Source organism: Bos mutus, chromosome 18, assembly GCF_027580195.1.
Source record: "Bos mutus isolate GX-2022 chromosome 18, NWIPB_WYAK_1.1, whole genome shotgun sequence".
Taxonomy (NCBI): domain Eukaryota; kingdom Metazoa; phylum Chordata; class Mammalia; order Artiodactyla; family Bovidae; genus Bos; species Bos mutus.
In genome coordinates, this window is record NC_091634.1 from 10013559 (window position 1) to 10039579 (window position 26021).

Here is a 26021-nt window from a genome sequence, read left to right on the forward strand (position 1 = left end):
ATAATATAATCATATATAATTAAGTTAATGGCTTAGAAAACAAAATGATAGTAATTTTAAAAAGGAGCAAGTATCTCTCTTGCTAGGTTGTGACACCAGGCTAAGAGGGCTTAGGGTTGGAAAGTAAGTCGTGGAGATTGTGAGGGGGTTCAGGTATAAATCTACCTCTATTCGAGGAGAGGAAGGGCATGAGAAGAGTCTGGACAGCCCAGAATGGTCCTGGCACCTGAATGTACAGTTACCACGCTGGGTCAAAGACAGGCTGGTGCATCTCCTCTACCCTAGATGCTATGGGACCCGACTCCTGCCCAACATTAAACTGGGAACATAAGCCTCTCAAAGCATACTTGCCAAAAACAGATTATTCACCCTCATAGTATGAAGCCTAGAAGGAGAAGACATTTGATTATTTTAAAAAGTGGGCTATAAAATGATGAAGTTTCTCCTTACTTCATCAGAAAAACCCAAAGAACAAATATGTTAAAAACTTTGGGACTTCCCTGGTGGTCCAGGAGTTAAGACTTCCTGCTTCCACTGCAGGAGCCAAGAGTTTGATCCCTTATCAGGGAACTAAGATCCATCCCTTCAGGCCACGTGGTGTGGCCAAAAAAAAAAAAAAAAGAAAAGAAAAACTATGACTATTAACATGTTTAGAAGGTACTTAAAACATTTGTTTGCAATCCAACTCAAATATATCTGCAACTACATTTTGGACAAATGTTTTAAAAAATCCCGCTTAATTTTGATGCAAGTTTTCTTGTAACTCAGTGATATTTACTACTTACAAGGGCTGAATGTTTTGCAAAACAGAGCCCCAACTTTCTGTAAAACATCCTGAAAGTGCTTTTATCATAGAAATGGGGAGGGGCTAATGATCTGCTCTTTCACTGACAACATCCTGTAGTTATTTAAGTAACACATCATCATTTTCTTGATGGTTGGTGATTCTACAACACCATCGATAGCTATTGCTTGCTTTTATATTTTTTGGCCAAGGCACGTAAGACCTTAGTTTTCCAACCAGGGATGGAAACTGTGTCCCCTGCATTGGAGACACAGAGTCTTAACTGCCGACCACCAGGGAAGTCCCTATTGCCCATTTCTTGGTTCTCTGCTCACCTTGCCTTATCACGTTGTTGATACCTTTCAAACTCTTAGAAGCGCTGCACTGAATTTAGACAGCAGAGCACTCTTTGGCGTAAGGACTGACCCATCCATGGAAACGGATATCAGTGTGATCGATCCAGCATCATTTGCTGGATTGTATGCAATGGGACTGTAATTTTATGTCCTGTTGTCCCTATTCTAATTGGAGAAGGAAATAGCAACCCACTCTAGTGTTCTTGCCTGGAGAATCCCAAGGACAGGGGAGCCTAGTGGGCTGCCGTCTATGGGGTCGCATAGAGCTGGACACGACTGAAGCGACGTAGCAGCAGTCCCTAGTCTATGTCTCTGGCCATTAACAGAAGACAATGTCTGGGTGAAACTGACATATTTTCAGCGGTAATGCTTAAAGAAGGAACAAATTTCTATTTTGTTCCCTCTGTTATGATCCTGTCCTTATGCGTTTCCTTTGGGGGGAGTCTTCCCCACAAAGTCTCTTAGCACTCCCAGCCGTAGAACTGTAGCGTTCATGGACAGAAACTGGAGACAACAGCTCCCTACCCTTTTGAAGACTTCCACTGTCAGTCCAAATTTCTTTGACCCTTGGATGACAAGGTCATCCATTTCTTTGACCCAGGAGACACTGGCATCATGGGAAAGATGTCCCTACCTCCTGTTTCAAAATTATTTGGGAATATGACGTCTTCACAGGTAGGAACTTTGCAGAAGCATGGAGAGCCTCCCACAGTGCAGAATCATGACTCCATACTAAATTCTCTAAAATCTGTTCTTCGATGCTGTTCAGGTGTTTCGCCATGTCCCTGGAGAGTCCCTCTTCTGAGCAGATCATTACCTCTATCACTTCAGTTCATACTGTTCATGGGGTTCTCAAAGCAATAATACTGAAGTGGTTTGCCATTCCCTTCTCCAGCGGACCACATTCTGTCAGATCTCTCCACCATGACCCGCCCATCTTGGGCTGCCCCACGGGCATGGCTTAGTTTTGGAAGGAATGATGCTAAAGCTGAAACTCCAGTACTTTGGCCACCTCATGCGAAGAGTTGACTCATTGGAAAAGACTCTGATGCTGGGAGGGATTGGGGACAAGAGGAGAAGGGGACGACAGAGGATGAGATGGCTGGATGGCATCACTGACTCGATGGACGTGAGTCTGAGTGAACTCGGGGAGTTGGTGATGGACAGGGAGGCCTGGCGTGCTGTGATTCATGGGGTCCCAAAGAGTCGGACACAACTGAGCGACTGATCTGATCTGATCACTTCAGTTCAGTCACTCAGTCGTGTCCAACTTTTTGTGACCCCATGGACTACAGCATGCCAGGCTTCCCTGTCCATCACCAACTCCCAGAGCTTGCTCAAACTCATGTCCCTCAAATCAGTGATACCATCCAATCATCTCATTCTCTGTCATCCCCTTCTCCTCCTGCCTTCAATTTTTCCCCAAATCAGGGCCTTTCCCAATGAGTCAGTTCTCCGCATCAGGTGGCCAAAGTACTGGAGTTTCAAGCTTCAGCATCAGTCTTTCCAGAGGATTGATTTCCTTTAGGACTGACTGGTTTGATCTCCTTGCAGTCCAAGGGACTCCCAAGAGTCTTCTCCAACACCACAGTTCAAAAGCATCAATTCTTAGGCACTCAGCTTTCTGTATAGTCCAACGCTCATATCCATACATGACTACTGGAAAAACCATAGCTTTGACTAGATGAACCTTTGTCAGCAAAGTAATATCTCCGCTTTTTAATATGCTGTCTAGGTTTGTCATAGCTTTCCTTCCAAGGAGCAACCATCCTTTAATTTCATGGCTGTAGTCACCATCTGCAGTGATTTTGGAGCCCAAGAAAATAAAGTCTGTCACTGTTTCCACTGTCACTCCACCACCTCTATAACCTTATAAGAATAAAATGGCCACAGATTAAAAACTTTAGCAATCCAGAGAAAAGTACGAAGTGAGCTATAGGCAAAGAGGACAATTTCCAACAACAGGCCATCAAGGAATGATGAAAAATATATATCCTGCTCTAAAATAACTGACATGTCTATTGCGGTCTCTAATATTTTATAACACAAAATTTCTGCAAATTCCTGTTTGTTTACAGCAAAGTATATGCAAGATTCTGGCTGTTCATCTGTTGATTGAGTATAGTGTTGGCAGAGTTTCATTATGTTTCATTATGTTTTCTCTAGGATTACACAAACAAGACTCAAAAGTATTTATAACTTGGTTTCTTGGTGCATTTTTCGATCCAGCCACAATACTCTGTAATCAGCTCACACTTTGAGTGACTGAAGCAATAGGAGTTAATGATTCTACTTTTTTTCTTAAATACTTCTGTCCTGTCAGTAGGGTAGAAGGTATAAATAACGTTTGTTTGTCTCAAAGTATTGTTGACGGTTACACGCCACAGTAGTCTGGGTTGTCAGTTGCCAAACAGGGCATCACCAGTGAACCTTCCAGGAGTTTATTTCCTCTTCTGCATATTCTCCCCAAAAGAGCTTCTCATCATAACCACCAACAGTTAAAACATATTCTTCACACTCCGTGTTCACTGCTTCGCTATTGTCAGTAAACTGGAAAGGCCCTGGAGGCATTCTCTCCTTTAAAGTCTTCCTGTCAAATAGTTTTGAAACCTACGGCTTAAAGTAGTGTTCTTTTATCCCTCTGGCTATAGTTCACACAGTACAGCAGTGATACAGAGAGGCTATACAGAAGCTCTAAAATCAGCAATATGAAAATCAGGACGGTAAACCTTTAAAGATGAATTCAAGGAGTCTCATCTATTTGGGCATATAATGTCACTGGCGAAAATCAGATCCAAGCAGCACAGAAGGAAATGATTAAAGTTTACTAAATCATCTCCAATCATATGAAAATTATCCTGAGTATAAACAAAGTGTTCAAAAAAAATTAAAAAGCTCCTTAACACTGCAAGGAATCCTCTGCTTCCTGCTTCGTGGTAACTTTGGTGGCTCTTCACACGGATTTTGAAACACATCTTTAAAAATTGGCTCAAATTTTTTGAAAATTACAGTAGACACCTCAAAATTGCATTTCGCTTAATTTCCTTCCAAGGTACGGTTTCCAACTGTGGGGATAATGCTTTTGAGGCAGGCGACAGGTAACGAACAAGCCGACCAGTGTGTAACTTCCTCTAGCACGTCCTGGATGGCGGCGGAGTCAGCTTGTGTTCCCCTCGTCCAGGTTCAGCTCCGGGCACAAGGACCGCAGCGCCACCCAGATCGCGCGACCGCCTCCACCTGCCTCAGCCTGGTGCCCGCCCTTGTTTATCCTCCTTCCGCTGAGCGCTACCCACAACCACCCGCACCAAGACGTGCTAAGAACGACGGCTCTTCGATGGTCTAGATGGTCTACATCCGCGCTTCGCCTCAAAGAAGTCCGTTTCTTCTCCAGGGTTCCGAGCCTGTCCTTCACCGGAAATGTGATAAAAAGCATATCATCTTAAGTGACTTCTAAATCTGCTTAAGTCGGTTTATTTATAAATTTAATTTTATTGCTCCTGGATTTCTCCCAACATTTTATTATGGAAAATTTCAAGATGCAAGAAAGTCGAAAGAGGTGTACATGTGTCTACCACTTAGATTCTGTTACCAACACTTTGCCATACTTGTCTAACCGTATTTCTATTTACTCTATCCATCTAACTTTTCAGTGCATTTCAAAGTAAATTACAGACGTCAGTACACTTTTCCTAAGTAATCAGCCTGTATGTCATTAACTACAGTTCAATTTTTTTTTGCTGCTTTTAATTTTCAATATTAATAATAAAAGATTCTCCCCCTTTCAAGATGGAAAGAAATTCATTCATGGATTCTTCTAGTTGATGTGTTTCCACTTTCACACAGAGATTTAGGGATTTCTAATTTATTTGGAGTTTATGCAGGTACATGGTGTGAGAACTAAACCCAACTTTATACATATATATATATACACATACATACATACATACACAGGGGCTCTCTGTTTTAAAAGTATTTTTATCGAGATTTAATTCACATACCATAAAATTCACCCTTTTTAATTGTGTACAATTTAGTGGGTTTTAGTATTTCACAAAGTTGTGCAGCCATCATGGCTACAAGCTATATTTGTACATATATATTATGTGTGTGTGTATATTTGTTTTTCTCCAAATATCTATCTAGTCTTAGCGGCATATATTAAGAGCTCCATTTTGCTGCCAGAGAGTTGAGATGCTGCAGTTGTCACTAATGTCCGTGTATTTGGAAGACCAATTCCATTCCACTGGTCTGTTTGTCCGGTGGGAGGTCTCCCTAACAACGATTCTGGTTTAGGACTCTGGTAAGGGGCGGGGGACGACAGACATGCGGTCACACCTTCAAGGCCTTTAGTCAAGTTCTTTGAGAAAGGAATCCTGCTACATTACAGCTCTCCAACAGAAAAAATCCTCTAGGACTGATAAAAAACCAACTGGGCAGGAGCATGGTCAGCAGGAAATCCTGGGAAGGAGAGGTACCAAGGATCAAGACACGCCCCATTCTTGAGTCTCCCCTCTCCTCTCCCGGCTCCCCAGCCCGGGCTAGGGGCCCTCCCCTTCTCTGTCCGTCTCCCCCTTTCTGAGGACTAGTGGACCCGCACCAGGGGCTGTTCCATCCAGCTCGCACCCTAGGACTGCCCCCAGGAAAGCACCTGCACAGCGTGGCTGAGGCACCCAGTGGTTTCGGAAGTGAGGCCAAGCGTGTCCAATGCTTGCCGAGCGAAGTCTTCGGAGCTCACTACGAGCAGTCCCTTTTTCATGGGATAGGTCATATTTGTTTCAACCAAAAAGGGGCTCACTGTCTGCAGGTAAGAAAGGGGCCAAGATAAGAACTCCCTTCCCTCCCAAGCCTAAGCTCCCGGGCCCTCTCCGAGAATCCCTGAATCCCACCCCTCTTGCGGACCACGCCCCCAGGTATGTGCTGACCACGCCTCCAGGACCACGCCCCCTCGAGAACCCACCCCTTGCGACTTTGGTTCCACGGAAGCTTTTTCTTAAAAAAGGTTCTTCCTTCCTTCTTCCCTCTTTCTCTCTCTTTTCCTTCCTTCCTCCCTTCTTCTCTCTCCCTCTTTTTTTCCCCTCCCTTCCCTTCCTTTCTTTCTTAAATTTTACTGAAGTATAGTTGATTTACATCCACCGAAGCTTTTTGAGACTGAGTCGCGGTCCTCTTTCAGACCTCACCCCCACCTCATTCCCAGCCCGCCCCTCCTCCTAGGAGCCTCCACTGAATCCAAGCTCCTCCTCCCTCAGAGCCCTCCCCTCAAGAGTTGCCACTCCTGCCCCTCTCGAGCTCCTTCCCTCCGGAGTCAGGCACCTGCACGATGACACCTTTGGAGCGGTACTCTACCCCCACGGCCACGGAGAAGCTTCGCACAAAGGCCTGCGGAGAAGAAAGGAGGGTCCCAGGACGACGAGCTTTCCGCGTCGAGTCCTCCAGCCCGCCCCCTGTCCCGGCGTGCCATCCGTATCCTAGAACCTTCCCCCGTTCCCGGAGGGGCCCCTCCCTCAGGGCTCAAGTTCTCGCCTTAACACCCGCAAGTTTCTTTGCTCTAAGCCCTCCTTTTGTTCCCATACTCCTCAGTCTCCATTCCAGCCGCGCCATTCTCTGTATATTCCCTGACCTCCTCCCACCTAACCGGTTCTCGAAATCCTAGCTTTCTTTGCTCTTAAAAAAAGAACACAAAATCTGACTTGCCCACTGGACTGTGCCCCAGATATCTGACCTATTAATAGCTTCAGACTCTGATGAAACATCACATACACACACACACACACATTCCGGTCTTTTCCGCCATAACCTCAGGGCCAGAATTAAGGGCTACTGTAGGAATAACAGCATGGCAGCCAGCCTGTGCCCGATCTGTGGGTCTGGGTACCTTGGTGGCCGCATACACTGCTAAATATGGATAGGGCCTCCTGTCAGCTACTGAAGATATGTTGATGATGATGCCTTTGCCCCTGGAGGAGGAAGCATTAGTTGGAAGGCAGTCACTGCCAACGGGGAAGAGGGTCTCAGTGATTTGCCCACCTCCCCACCCTTTAGTCGCTGTGCTAATCAGAAAGATCAGAGAGATAGGGAAGAGTTGGACATGTGAATGGGAGAGCTGGGGAATAGAAATAGCCAGAGGTTGGATGGGGAAAGATCCAGAGTGAAAAACAAAGAGACTGCCTCTTACCTGCTGACCATTCCGGGCAGGAGGATTCTAGTCATCTGCAGGACGAATGAAGAGGATCCTGTCTTTCCTTCTTTCCACTGCCTTCACCTGCCCAGACTCCTGCCCCCTCCTCAAGTTCACTCCTGTCCCCCTACTTTCCATCAGGGACTATTCCACTAGCACTGCCTCCATGCCAAGTCCAGTACTGTGGGATATTGAGGACCACCCAGAGTGGTCAGAGCTACGCTGACTCTGAACCCAGTCCCTCCTAGCCCTGACTCACCTGGGCCACAGACACCATGTTGCAGTTTATAATATCCTGGAGTTTCTAAGGGAAGAAAATGGAACCAATCAGTCCTTTCCTTCACCACAACTCTGCCACAACTCCCATATTTTCTAGCTTACTTTTCTTTTAATGTGGAACACAGTTTTTAAAAGTTGCATCTACTAGAATTTAATATACACATAAACTTCAACGCATCGACTCCACTTCTGGAAATGTATTCCTTTCTAAGATACTCACATATGTGGGGAATGCATATGTCCAAAAATACACATTATAACACAATTTGTAGTCAGATATACCAGGAAACATCCTGAATATCCTTCAATACTGGGATGAATAAATAAACACTGGGTAGCCCATGGATAGACCACTGAACAACAAGTAAAAAGAATAGATCAGCTAATTATTCTGATTAAAATGATCCCCGAGATACATGTCTACTTGTGAAAGGTAAAGTGCAGAACAACAGGCTGCCGCCATTTGGGTAAAAATTACATATACATCCTTCTGTAGGCATAAAGAGAAAAATCTATCTCTATTTTAAACTGGGGGGCGCATTTGGGGAAGATTGAAGGGAGAAGGGAGATTTTCACCTTCATTTCGTAAACTTCTCTCTTTGGATTTTCTGATCAGTAAACTATTTATAAATGCATACCATATACATACCAAAGTGCACAAATCTTAGAGTAAAAACTGAACACAAATCTTTAGCTTCTACCCGCATAAAGGAAGTATTGGGACTTCACTGGTGGTCCAGTGGCTAAGACTCTACATTCACAATACAGGGGGCCAGGTTCAATCCCTGGTCAGGGAACTAGAACTCACAGGCCAAACTAAAAGATCCCACAGCTGCAACTAAGACCCAGCACAACCAAATAAATAAATAAAATATTTTTTAAAAGATTCAATGCAACTGCTATTAAAATCCTAGTAGCATATTTTGCAGAAAGAAAAACCCTGCCCAAAATTCATATGGACTCTCAAGGAACCCTGATATTAGCCAGACTAATCTTGCATCCATCATTTCCACTTCTGGGTGTATGCCCAAAAGAATTAAAAGCAGGTACCCAACACTGCTGTATTTAAAATGGATAACCAACAAGGACCTATCGTATAGTATGTGGAACTCTGCTCAATGTTATGTGCCAGCTTGAATGGGAGGGGAGTTTGGGGAAGAATGGATACATGTGTATGTATGGCTGAGTCCCTTCGCTGTCCACCTGAAACTACCACAACATTGCTAATTGGCTATACCCCAATACAAAATAAAAAGTTTAAAGTTTGGGTAATAAAAAGCAGGTACCAAAACAGATATTGGTGCATCAACAGTTCATAGCAGCATTATTCCCAACAGCCTAGTAATAGGTGGAAACAACCCAAGTATCTATCAAGAGGTGAAGAGATAAAGGGTGATACATATTAATACATATGATGGAATATTATTCAGCCTTAAAAAGAAAATTGGGACACAGGCTGTGACATGGATGGACCCTGAAAATACTATGCTAAGTGAAACAAGGGAACATTTCATGCAAAGATGGGCTCGATAAGGACAGAAATGGTATGGACCTAACAGAAGCAGAAGATATTAAGAAGAGATGGCAAGAATACACAGAAGAACTGTACAAAAAAGATCTTCACGACCCAGATAATCACAATGGTGTGATCACTCATCTAGAGCCAGACATCCTGGAATGTGAAGTCAAATGGGCCTTAGAAAACATCACTACGAACAAAGCTAGTGGAGGTGATGGAATTCCAGTTGAGCTATTTCAAATCCTGAAAGATGATGCTGTGAAAGTGCTATACTCAATATGCCAGCAAATTTGGAAAACTCAGCCATGGCCACAGGACTGGAAAAGGTCCGTTTTCATTTCAATCCCAAAGAAAGGCAATGCCAAAGAATGCTCAAACTACCACACAATTGCACTCATCTCACACGCTAGTAAAGTAGTGCTCAAAATTCTCCAAGCCAGGCTTCAGCAATACGTGAACTGTGAACTTCCTGATGTTCAAGCTGGTTTTAGAAAAGGCAGAGGAACCAGAGATCAAATTGCCAACATCCACTGGATCATGGAAAATGCAAGAGAGTTCCAGAAAAACATCTATTTCTGCTTTATTGACTATGCCAAAGCCTTTGACTGTGTGGATCACAATAAACTGTGGAAAATTCTGAAAGAGATGGGAATACCAGACCACCTGACCTGCCTCTTGAGAAATCTGTATGCAGGTCAGGAAGCAACAGTTAGAACTGGACATGGAACAACAGACTGGTTCCAAATAGGAAAAGGAGTACGTCAAGGCTGTATTTTGTCACCCTGCTTATTTAACTTATATGCAGAGTACATCATGAGAAATGCTGGACTGGAAGAAACACAAGCTGGAATCAAGATTGCCAGGAGAAATATCAATAACTTCAGATATTCAGATGACATCACCCTTATGGCAGGAAGGGAAGAGGAACTAAAAAGCCTCTTGATGAAAGTGAAAGTGGGGAGTGAAAAAGTTGGCTTAAAGCTCAACATTCAGAAAACGAAGATCATGGCATCCGGTCCCACCACTTCATGGGAAATAGATGCGGAAACAGTGGAAACAGTGTCAGACTTTATTTTTCTGGGCTCCAAAATCACTGCAGATAGTGACTGCAGCCATGAAATTAAAAGACGCTTACTCCTTGGAAGGAAAGTTATGACCAACCTAGATAGCATATTCAAAAGCAGAGACGTTACTTTGCCAACAAAGGTCCATCTAGTCAAGGCTATGGTATTTCCAGTGGTCATATATGGATGTGAGAGTTGGACTGTGAAGAAGGCTGAGCGCCGAAGAATTGATGCTTTTGAACTGTGGTGTTGGAGAAGACTCTTGAGAGTCCCTTGGACTGCAAGGAGATCCAACCAGTCCATTCTGAAGGAGATCAGCCCTGGGATTTCTTTGGAAGGAATGATGCTAAAGCTGAAACTCCAATACTTTGGCCACCTCATGCGAAGAGTTGACTCACTGGAAAAGACTCTGATGCTGGGAGGGATTGGGGGCAGGAGGAGAAGGGGACGACAGAGGATGAGATGGCTGGATGGCATCACTGACTCCATGGACGTGAGTCTGAGTGAACTCCAGGAGTTGGTGATGGACAGAGAGGCCTGGCGTGCTGCGATTCATGGGGTCACAAAGAGTCGGACACGGCTGAGTGACTGAACTGAACTGAACTGAACTGAAGTGAAACAAATCAGGCCCAAAAGAATAAATACAGTATGATTCCACTTATATGAGGCATCTAGAATAGTCAAATTCATAGAGACAGAATGGTGGTTTCCGGGACCTGCAGGTAGTTAGGAACTGGGGGTTACTGTTGAACAGGTAGAGAGCTGAAAAAGTTCTGGAGATGGATGGAGGTTATTGTTTCACATCAATCTGAGTGTACACAAGACCACTGAACTGCACACATGAGTCAAAATGACAAAATTTAAGTTATATATATTTGCCATAACTTAAAAGCAAAGAAAAGAAAAAGAATGAAATTCTGATATTTGATAACAACACAGATGAAGTTGAAAACATTATGCTAACTGAAATAAGCCAGACACCAAAGGAAAACTATTCTGTGATTTCTCCTGTATGAGGTATCTAGAACTAGCAAGCTTGTAGACACAGAAAGTAGAAATAGATGTTACCAGGGAATAGGGAAGAATGTGGAGACACAGCTTAATAGGACCTGTTTAACTTACAGATCCTGTATTTAACTTATGGGAGAAGGCAATGGCACCCCACTCCAGTACTGTTGCCTGGAAAATCCCATGGATGGAGGAGCCTGGTAGGCTGCAGTCCATGGGGTCGCTAAGAGTTGGACACGACTGATCGAATTCACTTTCCACTTTCATGCGTTGGAGAAGGAAATGGCAACCCACTCCAGTGTTCTTACCTGGAGAATCCCATGGACGGAGAAGCCTGTTCTGCATGATTATTTCATGCTGCAGTCCATGGGGTCGCACAGAGTCGGACACGACTGAAGCGACTTAGCAGCAGCATTTAACTTATACTGCTTAATGAGTTTCTGTTTGGGATGATGGAAAAGTTTTGGAAATACACAGTGCTGACAGCTGTACTACATTGTGAATGTGTTTAATGCCACTAAGTTGCAAACTCTAAAATGGTTAAAATGGCAAGTTTTATGTTATATATGTCACAATTTTTAAAAAATTTATGCTGATATTTCCATTACCCTGGCTCCATGTGGACCTTGTTACATTATTATTTCTCTTGTGTTCAATCATGAATTTTCTTCTAATATTCCTGGTTATATTTTTTTGGTGCTGGATATTTAATATTAAAAAAATTTAACAGCTATTTTGAGTCTCTGGACTACATCATTTTTCTCTACAAATGGTTTGGTTTTGCATCTCCCAGGTAGCTAAACTAGAGGGTGCTAAAATATCAGATCCACATAATCCCAGTGGAATTAGGATTACCTGAAAATTGGCTTCAGTTCCTATGAAACCTTCTGCTGTGCTGTGCTTAGTCGCTCAGTCATCTCCAAGTCTTTGGGACCCGCTGGACTGTAGCCCATCAAGCTCCTCTGTCCATGGGATTCTCCAGGCAAGAATACTGAAGTGGGTTCCCATGCCCTCTTCCAGGGCCTATGAAACTTACTTTACCCTAACTCCTGGATTACAGTGTTCAGGATTCCAACCTAAAATCTGAGATATTTTCCAAAGCATGTGCTACGTTATTTGTTGCAGCTTCAACACTATCCATGTTGAAGGGAAATGTTGCTTCAAATGTCAGATTTCACCTCTCTTGGCTTCTCTTTTCCCTCAAATCTTGATGTGACAATTCCTCGTTGCCTTAGTAGGTTGATGCCTTCAAACAGTTATTTTAAAACTATTTTATCCAGCTCTTCTACTCGTTCTCATTTGCAGGGTTAGTCTTCAGTCACAACTTCCTCTAAGACCAGAGGCAGAATACACAGGCTGATTCTCCTTGCATTTTCTAAAATGAGCCTGTGCCTTCTTTTCCTTTTCTGACTTCTGTTATCACAGATTAATTTTTATTGAAGCATAATTGCTTTACAATGTTGTGGTAGTTTCTGCTGTACAACGAAGTGAATCAGCTCTGTGTATACATATATCCCCTCCCTCTTGGACCTCCTTCCCACTCCCTTATGCATTCCTCTTGAAATAATAATATTTAGAATTTATTCATTTATTTTTTTGTGTGTAGCAAAGTTTTACTAACGCGATAAAGGGACAGGGAAAGCTTCTGACATAGACATCAGAAGGAGGACGGAGAGTGCCCCCACTCCCTAGTCTTATCAAGGCCTTAGATACTTTTACCGGACCCACTCCCACAACATACGTCTTAAACTAACATGATTAGAACTAACAATAGAGAATTTAAAAGCCATCCTGATCTGCTGTTTTGTCTATGTCTAATAGCCCTCATTTATGGAGCACACAACTTAGGTTTATGTGCCTTATGTTGTCTTATCAGCTGATATTATCTTATCAGCTCTACGAGGTCAGCAAAAAACACTGATTCCATTTTATAGATATGAGACTGAGGCGCTGATTTTCCCACGTGGCTCATTCCCCGCCCCCTACTCTTTTTTTGGCCATGTGAGGTCTTATTTCCCCGACCAGAGACAGAACTCACACACCGCCCCCGCCCCGCCCCCAACCCTTCATTGAAAGCATGGAGTCTTAACCACTGGACCGCCAGGGAAGTCCGTCATTTCTCCAGAAAGTTAGCATCGGAGAATATAAAACGGGCAGAACCAGATTCAATTTAGACAGTGGTCCTGGTTGAGCACTGTAGAAGGGCGCCCCGTGGAAGGAGAGCATAGATTCCCTAGCTCTCCACTTGATCAAGCTAGTGTACTGCGCGGGGTTTTCCAACAGAGGGAGCAGTGTAAGGCGGAGGTCCCGCGGACTAGTTCTCGGTGATACTCACTTTGGCCATGTCCTCACAGTCGAGCAGTTTACTCAAGCGGGGTGTATATTTTTGGCCCACGTTGTTTACTGAATGAGAGGGGACAAAGTGCTTGTGTCACTCCAACAGTCCCAGGGACACCGGGCGGGGGCAAAGGGAAGTGTTTGCCCGAAAGGGCGACCAGGAGAGTGTTCCGGGGTCAGGGTGAGCCGGGGGTGGGGGGGTGGGGACGGCTGAGAGCAGCGCTTCTCCCAACGGGCTCGGGGACATACCCAGTACTCCGACCTCCAGGCCCTTCAGTCCTGCCTCAATGGTCTCGTAGATTTCCAAGCCCCCGGTGAAATCCACCTGAATCACTCGTGTTCTTTTGCCGTAAAGCCCCTCTGGGAAGTGTGTGAGAGGTTGAGGGGGCGAAGGGGAGAGGCAGTGGGAGCCAGGCTTTTGGCTGTAATTCATCTCTGCCTGCATCTCACTCCAGTCTCAGTTCAGCCCCAGGCCCTTACCCCATCCTTCGGAGGCCCCAGAGGCACTGGGAGCCTGCTCCCTGCACCCACCTCGACCACGCCCCGACCACGCCTCCGACCACGCCCATACCCCTCCCCGCCCCAACGTCCAACCTCAGTCCTTAAGCCAGGAGGGCCGCGTTTCCGAGCTCCCCTCCTTTCCTCTACTGACCTATCTCCTTTGCCTCGTGCTTCAACTTGCTCAGGTCTCGACTGATGAGGACGACGTTCAGACCTCTCCGGGCGAGCTGCAGGAGATGCATTCGTTTATTTATTCACGAAAGCCACAAATATTTACTGTGTGCTGACAGCGTGCTGCGCTGTTGCAGGCGCTGCCGATGCAGAGGTGAGTAAAAGAGAAATAAGGGAAGTCGGCCCTCGCGGAGCATGCATTCTGGGGCCAGAGTATTCCAGGCAGAAGGAACAACAAGTGCAGAGGCCCTTGCACAAAGGCTGGCTAGCTTAAAGGACAGCACACAGTCCAGGGTGCACCGAATGAAGTATTCTTGCCTGGGAAATCCCATGTACAGAGGGCCCTGGAGGGCTACAGTACATGGGGTCATAAGAGAGTCGGACATGACTTAGTGACTAAACAACAACTAGGCTCCCCTGCCTTCGTGCCCACTCAGGGACATCGCTGCAGCTTTCTCCCATCTTCCCCCTGCATCACGCTCTGTCTTTTCTGGATGATTCCCGTTCAACATGCAGACCTGCCAGAAGGTCTTCTTTGTTCCGTGTTCCCCCATTTCTCATCACGCCACCCCACTTTACTCAACATTCTAAGAACTGCTTACCCTGGCTCTCTCCCGGGCCTGCTTGTACCCACTCCAGTTGGACTCCTGCTCTGACTGTGCCACCCAAACCACTCTCGTCAACAGTAACTTCCACGGTCATAAACCCAGTGCTGTCCTCAGCACCTCCCAGCAGTAGCTGACACAATCACCCCCCCTCCTCCAGGCAACGTTCTTCCCCTGGCTTCCCAGATATCTCTTCCAACCTTGGTTTCCCTCCTGCTCTGGCTCAGATCATGTGCCTCATCTTCTGTGCTTCTTAACTTTGAGTGCTCCAGGGAGCTCTTTGGGGTGATTCAGACTATGCTCCCCTTCTCCATCCACACCCACTACCATGGGCATCTCACCTAGTATTGGGACTTTATTTTTTACAATATTATGTATTTATTTATTTTTGGCTGTGCGGGGTCTTCATTGTTGTGCGGGCTTTTCTTTAGTGGTGGCAGGCAGGGGCTACTCTCTAGTCACAGTGCTCAGGTTTCTCTTTGTAGTGGCTTCTCTTATTGGAGAGCACGGGCTGTAGGCACATGGGCTTCAGTATTTGCAGGATATGGGCTCAGTATCTGTGGCTCCTAGGCTCTAGGGCACAAGCTCAGTAGTTGTGAGGCATGGATGTAGTTGCTCCTCAGCATGTGAGATCTTCCCAGACCAGGGATCAAACTCATGTCTCCTGCACTAGCAAATGGATTCTTTACCGCTGGATCACCAGGGAGGCCCCCTAGTCTTAGGACTTTAAATGGCATTGTTATGATGTTGATGCTTCAATTTCTATCTCCACCCATTCTGAACTCCAGAATGGCATTTCCAACTTCTGGAACTTCACAACTTGGATAGCTAACTGGTGTCTCAAATGTGTGTGTTAGTCACTCAGTCATGTCCAACTCTTTGCAACCCCATGGACTATATAGCCCACCAGGCTCCTCTGTCCATGGGATTTCCTAGGCAAGAATACTGGAGGTTGCCATTTCTATTCCAGGGAATCTTCCCAACCCAGGGATCAAACCTGGGTCTCCCGCATTGCGGGCAGACTCTTTATAATCTGAGCTACCAAGGAAGATAGAATGTCCAAAATGTCAAATTTAGAATGTCCAAAACTAGACTCCTTTCCACTTCCCCCAAACCTGGTCTTCTCCTCAGTTCAACTCCATTGCAGTAATGGCAGCTCCATTCTTTGAGGTATTCTGGTCACAAATCCTATAAGTAATTTATTTTATGAGGTCATCATTATCCTAAAAGCAAAAATCAAACAAAGATGACAAGAAAACTACAAACTAATACCCCTCATAAACTTAGACATAAAAATTCTCAATGAAATATGAGTAAATCAAGTCCAGCAATATAGAAAAAGGATAAGAGGTAATGCTGAAGCTGGGGCTTATTGCAGGAATGCAGGGTTAGTTCAACTTTTGCAAAATCAATTGATGTAATTTACCATATAATCAGACTAAAGAAGGAAAACCATATGATCACCTCTGCTGGGAGCCAGCACGGGAGTCCCCACCCATGACAAGGTCATGTGGGAGAGTTCTGGTGGGCAAGGCGAGCCAGAACTTGAGGGGTGCCCCTCTGGGCCTGCCTGAGCATCTACCCCAAAACCAGAATCTGTCTGTTTTACTATTTCACGACTTTCACCAACTCTTCTGACATTAATGGGGGGCTATCCCCAACCACCTTTCTCTGTAAGAAAATCAACTTAAAACTCTAGTTAATAAGTCTCCTGGACATAATAGGAGTGTTTCAATTCAAACCCCTCTGATGACTTTCTAGCTTGCCTGACAGGTTTGTTAATATTCACAGCCTCCCAACCACGAGAGGCATGGGAAGCTTAAGATATTCTAACAATGCAGAGCTTCTCAGAGAGTTAAAATTGTTAAAATAGAACTAGTAGAGGATTTCTTTGTTGAGCTAATGCTTGCTGCCAAGTTTCCATATCCCTTACCTACTGTGTCCCTGGGAGTGTATTGATTAATATAGTTGGTGTATAGAAATGTAAGGAGTAGCTTTAATGTTTGTAACCTTGGACCCTCGAGTTAACATTTTATGACCCTTTCTTCAGAAAACTTATTTTTCTTTAAAGGTGATTATTCTAACGTCAGGCGCCACCCTCCGAAAGCATTAGATAATGTTGCATTCCTATAGGGCAAAAGTGTGGTGGGCCATAACAAGAAAAGAATTAACTCGAGGGTCCAAGATTACATGACCTTGTCATGGGTGGGAACTCCCGTGCTGGCTCCCGGCAGCTTTGCACTGGTGATTTCTTCTTCCCGGAAATTCCTTCTCCCAGTTATTCACAAGATTCCATCCATCATCTCCTTCTCATCTTTGCTCAATGCTGCCTTCTCAGTGACATATTTGATTACCCTATATAAAAATTGGAACCGGCACATCTCCAGGGCTCCCTCTTCTCCTTTCTTGATTTATTTTTCTCTTTAACTCTTTTTAAAATTTTAAATCTATTTCTTTCTTTTTTTTGGCCACACTGCGTGGCATGTGGGATCTTAGTTCCCCACAGGGGCCAGAGATGGAATCCTTGCCCCCTGCAGTGGAAGCACAGTCGTAACCACTAGACCACCACAGAAGTCCCTCTCTTTAACTCTTATAACCATTTGGTGGGCTTCCCTGGTGGCTCAAGCAGTAGAGAAACCACCTGCAATGCAGGAGACCTGGGTTCAATCCCTGGGTCAGGAAGATCCCCTGGAGAAGAAGATAGCAACTATTCCAGTATTTGATACATTATACATTTCATTTGTTTATCTTACACATATCTCCCCTCACTACAACATAAGCTTCAAGAAGACAAGGTCTTCTGATTTTTAAAAAAAATCTATTTTGTTTACTGTTGTACCCCCTAGTATCTAGAAGATGCCTGGTGCATGGAGGTGCTATATAAATATGTTTGGAATGAATAAATAAGAAGAAGCCCAGTGTAAACACCTGCCCCCACCCTGAGGAGCAGAGGAAAGGCTCCCTGGAGAGGATGTCTGTGGGAACCAGAGAGAGCACACCATTCTCAGTCTGATAGACTTAGCTGACAACAGGCAAACAGGAGAAGCCCTCCCATCACTCACCCAAGCCCTGGCTCACCTCATGTGCGTAAGCCTTGCCGATGCCGCTGGTGGCTCCTGTCACCACTAGAAAGGAGAGGAGGAAAGGGCAGGAGGGGATCCCCAGCCTCTCCTACCCCCGTCATCCACTTCATGTCCCTCTTGTCCCCTTTTGCACCTTTTCTGGGAACCCTCCTCACTGAGACCCAACCCTCCTGGTTTTCGTCCTCCTCTTTCATCGGCAAGGGGCTCTGACACCTCGGACAGGTTGGAGGACTTCATGCATCTCCAGCCTTCACCCGTCATGCTTCCAGGGGTCACTGGCCTCTGCCCTGACTAGGGGTCCTCACCAGTCATCTGTCCGTGTTCCTGCTGCCCCGCCTCTACCTGCTTAGTGCAGAGCCCTTCTTTCTTACCTGCCCAGGCCCCGTGTGCCCGGAGCCAGTGGTTGCTCCGGCGTGCCTGAGGCAGCAGGTAAATATAGACTGTGGAGCCCACAGCCCAGGTCGCCCACAGCAGCAGGAACAGGGCTGTGACCGCTCCCAGCACTCTCAGCGCATCCCACTCCGCCTCCATCACAACCCCAACCAACAGATCACCCGACCTAGGACCAAGGGGGTTTTTTCCGGGGCCAGCTATTAGAAGCCTGTGCGTTAGCCCCACCCACACTGCCAGTCAAGCATTCCACCCCACCTCTCTCTCTAGCTACGCCCAATGAGAGTTTAGTCTAACCAACAGCCACGCCCATAGCCTTAGTACCGCCCCTTGATGGGTCCACATCTGAGCTCAAAGTCCACTCCCAACGCCTGCAGAGCCAGCATACATCCAGCCTCCTCTAAACCAACAGAGCTGGACAAAGGGTACCCACAGATAACCTCCATTTGGGTCACTGAACTCAATATCGCTGTTGGTGGGTGAAGGCCAGAACTGAAACGAGGGACCAATCACATCGTTGTTCAGGCGCCAAGTTGTGTCCGACAGGCAGGGTTTGTCAATGCAGTTTGTCAGAAGAACCTCACCTACAACTTATCTGCCGGGGCAGTATAAAAGCCAGAGGCCTTACAATGGCTCTATGTAACCTTTCTCCTCACTTCTCCTTTGCAAATTCTGTTTTTTTCACTTGTTCTTCGCATTTATTATTGAATAATTTGTTGTTGTTCAGTCCCGAAGTTGCGTCCAACTCTTTGCCACCCCATGGACAATAGCATGCTAGGCTCCTCTGTCCTCCACTATCTACTGGAGTTTGCTCAGATTCATGTCCACTGAGTTGGTGATGCTATCCAACCATCTCATCCTCTGTTGCCTCCTTCTTCTCCTGCCTTCAATCTTTCCCAGCATCAGGGGCTTTTCCAGTGAGTCAGCTCTTCACATCAGGTGGCCAAAGTACCAGAATTTCAGCTTCAGAAACAGTCCTTCCAATGAATATTCAGGATCGATTGCCTTTAGAATTGACTGGCTTGATCTCCTTGCAGTCCAAGGGACTCTCAGAAGTCTTCTCCAGCGCCACAATTAGAAAGAATTATTTGACAATAATAAATTGTAATTATCATCTAATAATTATGGATATTCTTTAATAACATAAATTATATTTATTATTTATAATAAATAGTATTATTATTTAATAATGGGCTTCCCTGGTAGGTCAGACAGTAAAGAATCTGCCTGCAATGCAGGAGACCCAGTTCGATCCCTAGATCGGGAAGATCCCCTGGAGAAAGGAATAGTTACCCACTCCGGTATTCTTGCCTGGAGAATCCCATGGACAGAGGAGCCAGGCAGGCCACAGTCCATGGGTTTCAAAGAGTTGGACACGATTGCTGTGGTAAAATAAATATACGTAACATAAATTTTACCATTTTAATCCTTTTAAAGTATAGACATAATTCAGTGACATTAGGTGCACTCACAAGATTGTGCAACTGTTACCACATCCTAGAGTTATTTCATCACCCAATAGAAGAAAACCCATCACCCAAAGAAGAAAACAGGTCCCAAATGGAGTCAGCTGTGCTAACCCTCAGGTCAACAAAACACGATTTAATAACTAATTTAATGGTAGTTTCAACCCCACCAGAATGTAACCAACTATTCAACCTAGGATCACCTGATTGGTACTAGTGAGGTTTGCTGCTGTTCAGTCACCCAGTCGAGTCTGATTCTTCACAACCCTGTGGACTGCAGCATGCCAGGCTTCTCTGTCCCTCACCATCTCCCAGAGTTGGTCCAGGTTCATGTCCAATGAATCAGCAATGCTAGTGAGGTAATCCACCCAATAAGCCCTTCCATGCCCTTAGGAGGATAGCCTTGACTCAAACAATGAATTTCTTTGCTGAAAAGATCCTTTTTCAACTCCCTTTCTGCCTTTAACAACTTCCCTTTTCTACAGCTCCGTGGAGATCCTTTCTACGGCTAGATGGGATGTAGCCTGATGCATGAATCATTGAATAAAGCCAATTTGATCTTTAAGTTTACTGAGTTGGGACTTTGTGCTATTTAACAGATTTGGTGGCAACAGCAGGACAAAGGGGATTTCTGCTGGCTTTGGAGGCAGCAGGAGACAGAGGTGTGATGCCCCGTGAACCCTTTGGGCTCACTGTCTTTCTGGCCATTTCCGAGGATCCTGGATGAGTTCTTGGTTCTGAGTTCTGTTCTGTTTGTGTCAAGTTCCTGACCTAGTGGCCTTTCCAGTCTACTGGGGTCCAGCCCCGGTAGGATCCAGGGATTCCCTCGGGAGGACGGCATTGGCGAAAGGATAGATAAAAGGAGAAAGAGATAAGGAAAGAATTTTACAGTTAAGAAAATAGAGGAGAGAAAAGAGGCTAATATTCCTTGGTTTATGCAGAAAGCCAATAAAGCCCCAGAATGGGATTTGCTCTGTTCACGTAGGCCGCAGGCGCTCTCTCGAATTGCGGAAGGTGCCCCACCTTAGGCACCTTCTCGAGTGGGTCTTAGAAGCCCAGGAAGGAAAGTGAACGCAGAGAGCCCCTGCACTCCATGGAATCAGCCTGAATAGGAAAAGGAAAGAGAAAGAACGACATGGGGGAGACCAAGCTTCGGTGAGCAAGGCCCGCACTTTATTTTTCAAAGTAGTTTTTATACCATAAATTGTGCATAGAGGATAATGGGGGAAGGGGTAGAGTATTGCAAGGTCAGCAGTCCTTGATCCTCATCGAAGCCAGGCTTTCTTTCTGCAAACTTATCATATACAAAAGCTTTAGGTGATTTACATCATCTTCTGGCCAGGAGGCCTGTTAACATTTTATGACCCTTTCTTCAGAAAACTTATTTTTCTCTAAACGTGATTATTCTAAAGTCAGGTGCCACCCTCAGAAAGCATTAGATAATGTTGCATTCCTATAGGGCAAAAGTGTGGTGGGCCATAACAGGAAAAGAATTAACTCGAGGGTCCAAGATTACAAACATTAAAGCTACTACTTACATTTCTATACACCAACTATATTAATCAATACACTCCCAGGGACACAGTAGGTAAGGGATATGGAAACTTGGCAGCAAGCATTAGCTCAACAAAGCAATCCTCTACTAGTTCTACTCTAACAATTTTAACTCTCTGAGAAGCTCTGCATTGTTAGAATATCTTAAGCTTCCTGTGCCTCTCGTGGTGAATCTGAACAAACCTGTCAGGCAAGCTAGAAAGTCATCAGAGGGGTTTGAATTGAAACACTCCTATTATGTCCAGGAGACCTATTAACTAGAGTTTTAAGTTGATTTTCTTACAGAGAGGTGGTTGGGGATAGCCCCCCGTTAATGTCAGAAGAGTTGGTGAAAGTCGTAAAATAGTAAAACAGATTCTGGTTTTAGGGTAGACACTCAGGCAGGCCCAGAGGGGCACGCCTCGAGTTCTGGCTCGCCTTGCCCACCAGATCTCTCCCACATGACCTTGTCATGGGTGGGGACTCCCGTGCTGGCTCCCGGCACCAGTCAGTTTTCCCATTTGTCTGGAATTACTAGTTCCATGTCGGGAACAGCCGGTGACCACTGCAGTTTCCCATTTGTCTGGAAGAAGCCTGCAACTCTCATTCTTTGGAGTCTGTTGGTTCAGTCCTTTCCCCAGTGCCTAGTTCCATGTTGGGAATTGGTCATGGTGTACACAGCACCTTTTCTGGGCCAGGATGCAGTAACATCTCTTGGTTTTCACCGATATTTGTACATGTGTTTGCTTGTCTTGTTTTGAATCAATGAGGGCTGTTGCTAACTGGGACCTCAGAGGTCAAAAGCTGCAAAAATTGACGGGTCTGGAGGGAGCAAGAACAGAGTTATGACGAGAAGGAATATAAATCCTAGCAGCACAAGACACTTACCGAATTTAAGCAATCCCTCCAATGTAGGCCTTATTCCTATGGGATCCATGAGAAAGTGTTTCCTATGAGACTGAATCCATGTTCTTGCAATGACAAGCAATCTTATTGTCTAGTACTACTCTGGCTAATGAAGTTAGGGCTTTTTGCTGGCAGGTTATGGCTTAAACCTGATCTTTTATGTCCTTTACAATCTGCCCTTGTTATAGAAGGGAAAGAATTACAACAAAAAATCTCTAGTTTAACAGAGGTGCCCCCCAAATATAGGTTATTTCTCTCTCTTTCTTCTTTTTTTTTTTTTTTTGCATTTTAAGCTTTATTTATGGAACAGTGAGATGCTCTCTTTTATATTAGCATTTAATACTTACAAGAATCGGTCTGTTTACTGTAACTTGCCTTCATAACTAAACCATTTTTATTGTTGTTTAGTCGCTGTGTCCGAGTCTTGTGACACCATGGACTGTAGTCTGCCAAGCTCCTCTGTCCATAGGAATTTCCCAGGCAAGAATATTCAATCTACGGGCTATTTCTAATCCTGACTTTGGGAAAGCAAAAAGTGCAGAGCCGGTAAAATTTCTGACATATGTGGTTAGACCTCTTTCTAAACTGCCTCAGTATTCATTAAAGCCTGAATCCACACAGGCCTCATACCAACAACAGACAATCTAATCACCAAGGGTTAATCATTTCCTGTACAAGCCCCTATAACAGTGATCTGGCTGATTAGAAACCCTAATGAGGACTTCCCTGGTGGTCCAGTAGTTAAGAATCTGCCTGCGAGTGTGGGAGACACAGATCTGATCCTGGTCCAGGAAGATCCCACATGTCATGGTGCTGGGAGCCAGCACAGGAGTCCCCACCCCATGACAAGGTCATGTGGGAGAGTTCTGGTGGGCAAGGCGAGCCAGAACTCGAGGGGTGCCCCTCTGGGCCTGCCTGAGCATCTACCCCAAAACCAGAATCTGTTTTACTATTTTACGACTTTCACCAACTCTTCTGACATCAACGGGGGGCTATCTCCGACCACTTTTCTCTGTAAGAAAATCAACTTAAAACTCTAGTTAATAAGTCTCCTGGACATAATAGGAGTGTTTCAATTCAAACTCCTCTGATGACTTTCTAGCTTGCCTGACAGGTTTGTTAATATTCACAGCCTCCCAACCACGAGAGGCACGGGAAGCTTAAGATATTCTAACCAAAAAAAAAAAAAAGATATTCTAACAATGCAGAGCTTCTCAGAGAGTTAAAATTGTTAAAATAGAACTAGTAGAGGATTTCTTTGTTGAGCTAATGCTTGCTGCCAAGTTTCCATATCCCTTACCTACTGTGTCCCTGGGAGTGTATTGATTAATATAGTTGGTGTATAGAAATATAAGTAGTAGCTTTAATGTTTGTAATCTTGGACCCTCGAGTTAATTCTTTTCCTGTTATGGCCCACCACACTTTTGCCCTATAGGAATGCAACTTTATCTAATGCTTTCGGAGGGTGGCGCCTGACTTTAGAATAATCACGTTTAGAGAAAAATAAGTTTTCTGAAGAAAGGGTCATAAAATGTTAACAGGCCTCCTGGCCAGAAGATGATGTAAATCACCTAAACTTTTGCATATGATAAGTTTGCAGAAAGAAAGCTTGGCTTCGATAAGGATCAAGGACTGCTGACCTTGCATGACTCTACCCCTTCCCCCATTATCCTCTATGCACAACTTAAGGTATAAAAACTACTTTGGAAAATAAAGTGCAGGCCTTGCTTATCGAAGCTTGGTCTCCCCATGTCGTTCTTTCTCTTTCCTTTTCCTATTCAGGCTGATTCCATGGAGCGCAGGGGCTCTCTGCGTTCACTTTCCTTCCTGGGCTTCTAAGACCCACTCGAGAAGGTGCCCAGGGTGGGGCACCTTCGGCGATTCGAGAGGGAGCCTGCGGCCTACGTGAACAGAGCAAGTCCCATTCTGGGGCTTTATTGGCTTTCTGTGTAAACCAAGGAATATCAGCCTCTTTTCTCTACTCTATTTTCTCAACTGCAAAATTCTTTCCTTATCTCTTTATCTATTCTTTTAATCGCCGACGCCGTCCTCCCGAGGGAATCCCTGGATCCAACCAGGGCTGGACCCCGGTATCATGCGGCAACTAAGCCCGTGGGCCACACCTGCTGAGCCCCCTTTCTCTAGAGCCTGTGAGCTGCAACAAGAGAAGCCACCACACCACAACGAGAGAGTGGCCCCAGCTCACCATTGCCAGAGCCTGCGCACAGCAGTGAGGACCCAGCACAGGGGGAAAAAAAACCTAATGGTTGGGAAGCTGCTTACAAGATAGTTATTCCCCGCTTCCCAGTTGTTTCAAACACAAGCATTCTTTTTGTCACTAATTCCACCAGGCTCAAAATGGGTCACTGCTGTAGCTCTTTGCCTGGCGTCTTTTTTCGCAGCATCCCTGTGGACCCCAACAGCCAACATCTATTTGCCTTTACTTGGAACAATCAACAATATACTTGGACACTCATGTGGCAAGGGTCCACAGAGACCCCTTCTTATTTCTCCCAAGTGCTCCACCAGGGTCTGAGCACCCTCCACTTCCCCAAGAAGTTGACTCTCTTACAATATGTAGATGAACTCTTGCTGTGCTCAGTGTCCCCCAAGAGGATTCTATTTATTTGCTGCAACAGTTAGTTGAAAAGAGACATGCAGTCTTTAATACAAAATAACAACTGTCTCTAGACACTGTTTATTACCTAGGGTCATAATCGGAGTGCTGAAGGAATCCAATTGTCTCCCAAACAGATTAAGTTAACCCAAGAATTTCCTTGACCCACAACTAGGCAACAGCTTGGTGGATTTCTAATCCTGGCTGGCTACTGCAGATCCTAATTTTCCTCTCTATAAACTTACTAAGGGCTTCCTAGGTGGCGCCAGTGGTAAAGAACCCGCCTGCCAGTGTAGGGGATGCAAGAGACGTGGGGTTTGAACCATGGGTCGGCATGATTTCCCTGGAGGAGGAAATGGCAACCCACTCCAGTATTCTTGTCTGGAGAATTCTATGGATAGAGAAGCCTGGTGGGCTACAGTCAATGGCGTCGCGAAGAATCAGGCACAACTGAGCAACTAACACTTTCAGACTTTCCTTGCCTTTTATAGCACACAAGTGGACTCAGTGGCTAGTGCCTACCCCAACTATAAGGTTATAACTAAAACTGTGCTCCACAGGGTTAACAGAAATTGGTGACTAACAAATTCTTGAGCTGGTCTTACAGAACAGCAACTAAGGAAACACCTTGTTTAAAAAAATAAACAAATCTCCACTTGTAACTTGCCTTCACTGACCAAGCTTGCCTTTTTTTTTTTTTTTTAATGCCTTAACCACCCCTATAGATAACACTACTGACCGATGGGTCACTATAGTAATGGGGGCTTAAGCTGTTTTTCAGGAACTTGGAGTCAGCTCTTGTCCTGTCCGAGTCAGCTGAGACTGACTGGGACCACCGACCCTGAAACTGGTCCTGCACAAGTGTCCAACAGATGCCCTTTTGACATCAAAAGGGCAAAAACCCCAGTCTCAGAGTGTGCTGTGTGTGCAGTCGTGTCCGACTCTTTGCGACTGTACCCCTTCAGGCTCCTCTCTCCATGGGATTCTCCAGGCAAGAATACTGGAGTGCGTTGCCATTTCCTCCTCCAGGGGATTTTCCCAACCCAGGGGTCAAACCCTCCCTTCTGTGTCTCCTGTATTGTGGGCGGATTCTGTACTGCTGGGCCATTGGGGAAGCCCCTCAGATTGCGCTAAAGCACCTCCATTTTTTAACATGCATCTCATGAAGAATTATGTATTAATAATTAGCATCTCATGTGTTAATAATTCAGAGACATCTGTGCAGAA

The 26021-nt window shown here is 45.2% G+C and overlaps 1 protein-coding gene and 1 pseudogene across 1 annotated transcript; both read right to left on the minus strand.

The window, feature by feature from the left end:
* Positions 1-1048: 1048 nt before the first annotated feature.
* LOC102287543 (retinoblastoma-like protein 1) lies at positions 1049-4573 on the minus strand (annotated as a pseudogene).
* Positions 4574-4915: 342 nt separating this feature from the next.
* Positions 4916-18413, minus strand: LOC102278627 (very-long-chain 3-oxoacyl-CoA reductase-B). The gene is made up of 11 exons (XM_070387535.1): positions 18254-18413; positions 17878-17924; positions 14175-14250; positions 13772-13882; positions 13521-13588; positions 7575-7619; positions 7313-7347; positions 7013-7094; positions 6451-6516; positions 5789-5938; positions 4916-5598 (listed from the first exon to the last, which is right to left on the minus strand). The coding sequence occupies exons 1-11, from the start codon at positions 18411-18413 to the stop codon at positions 5491-5493; spliced, it is 948 nt and encodes a 315-aa protein (XP_070243636.1). The 3' UTR covers positions 4916-5490.
* Positions 18414-26021: the final 7608 nt, after the last annotated feature.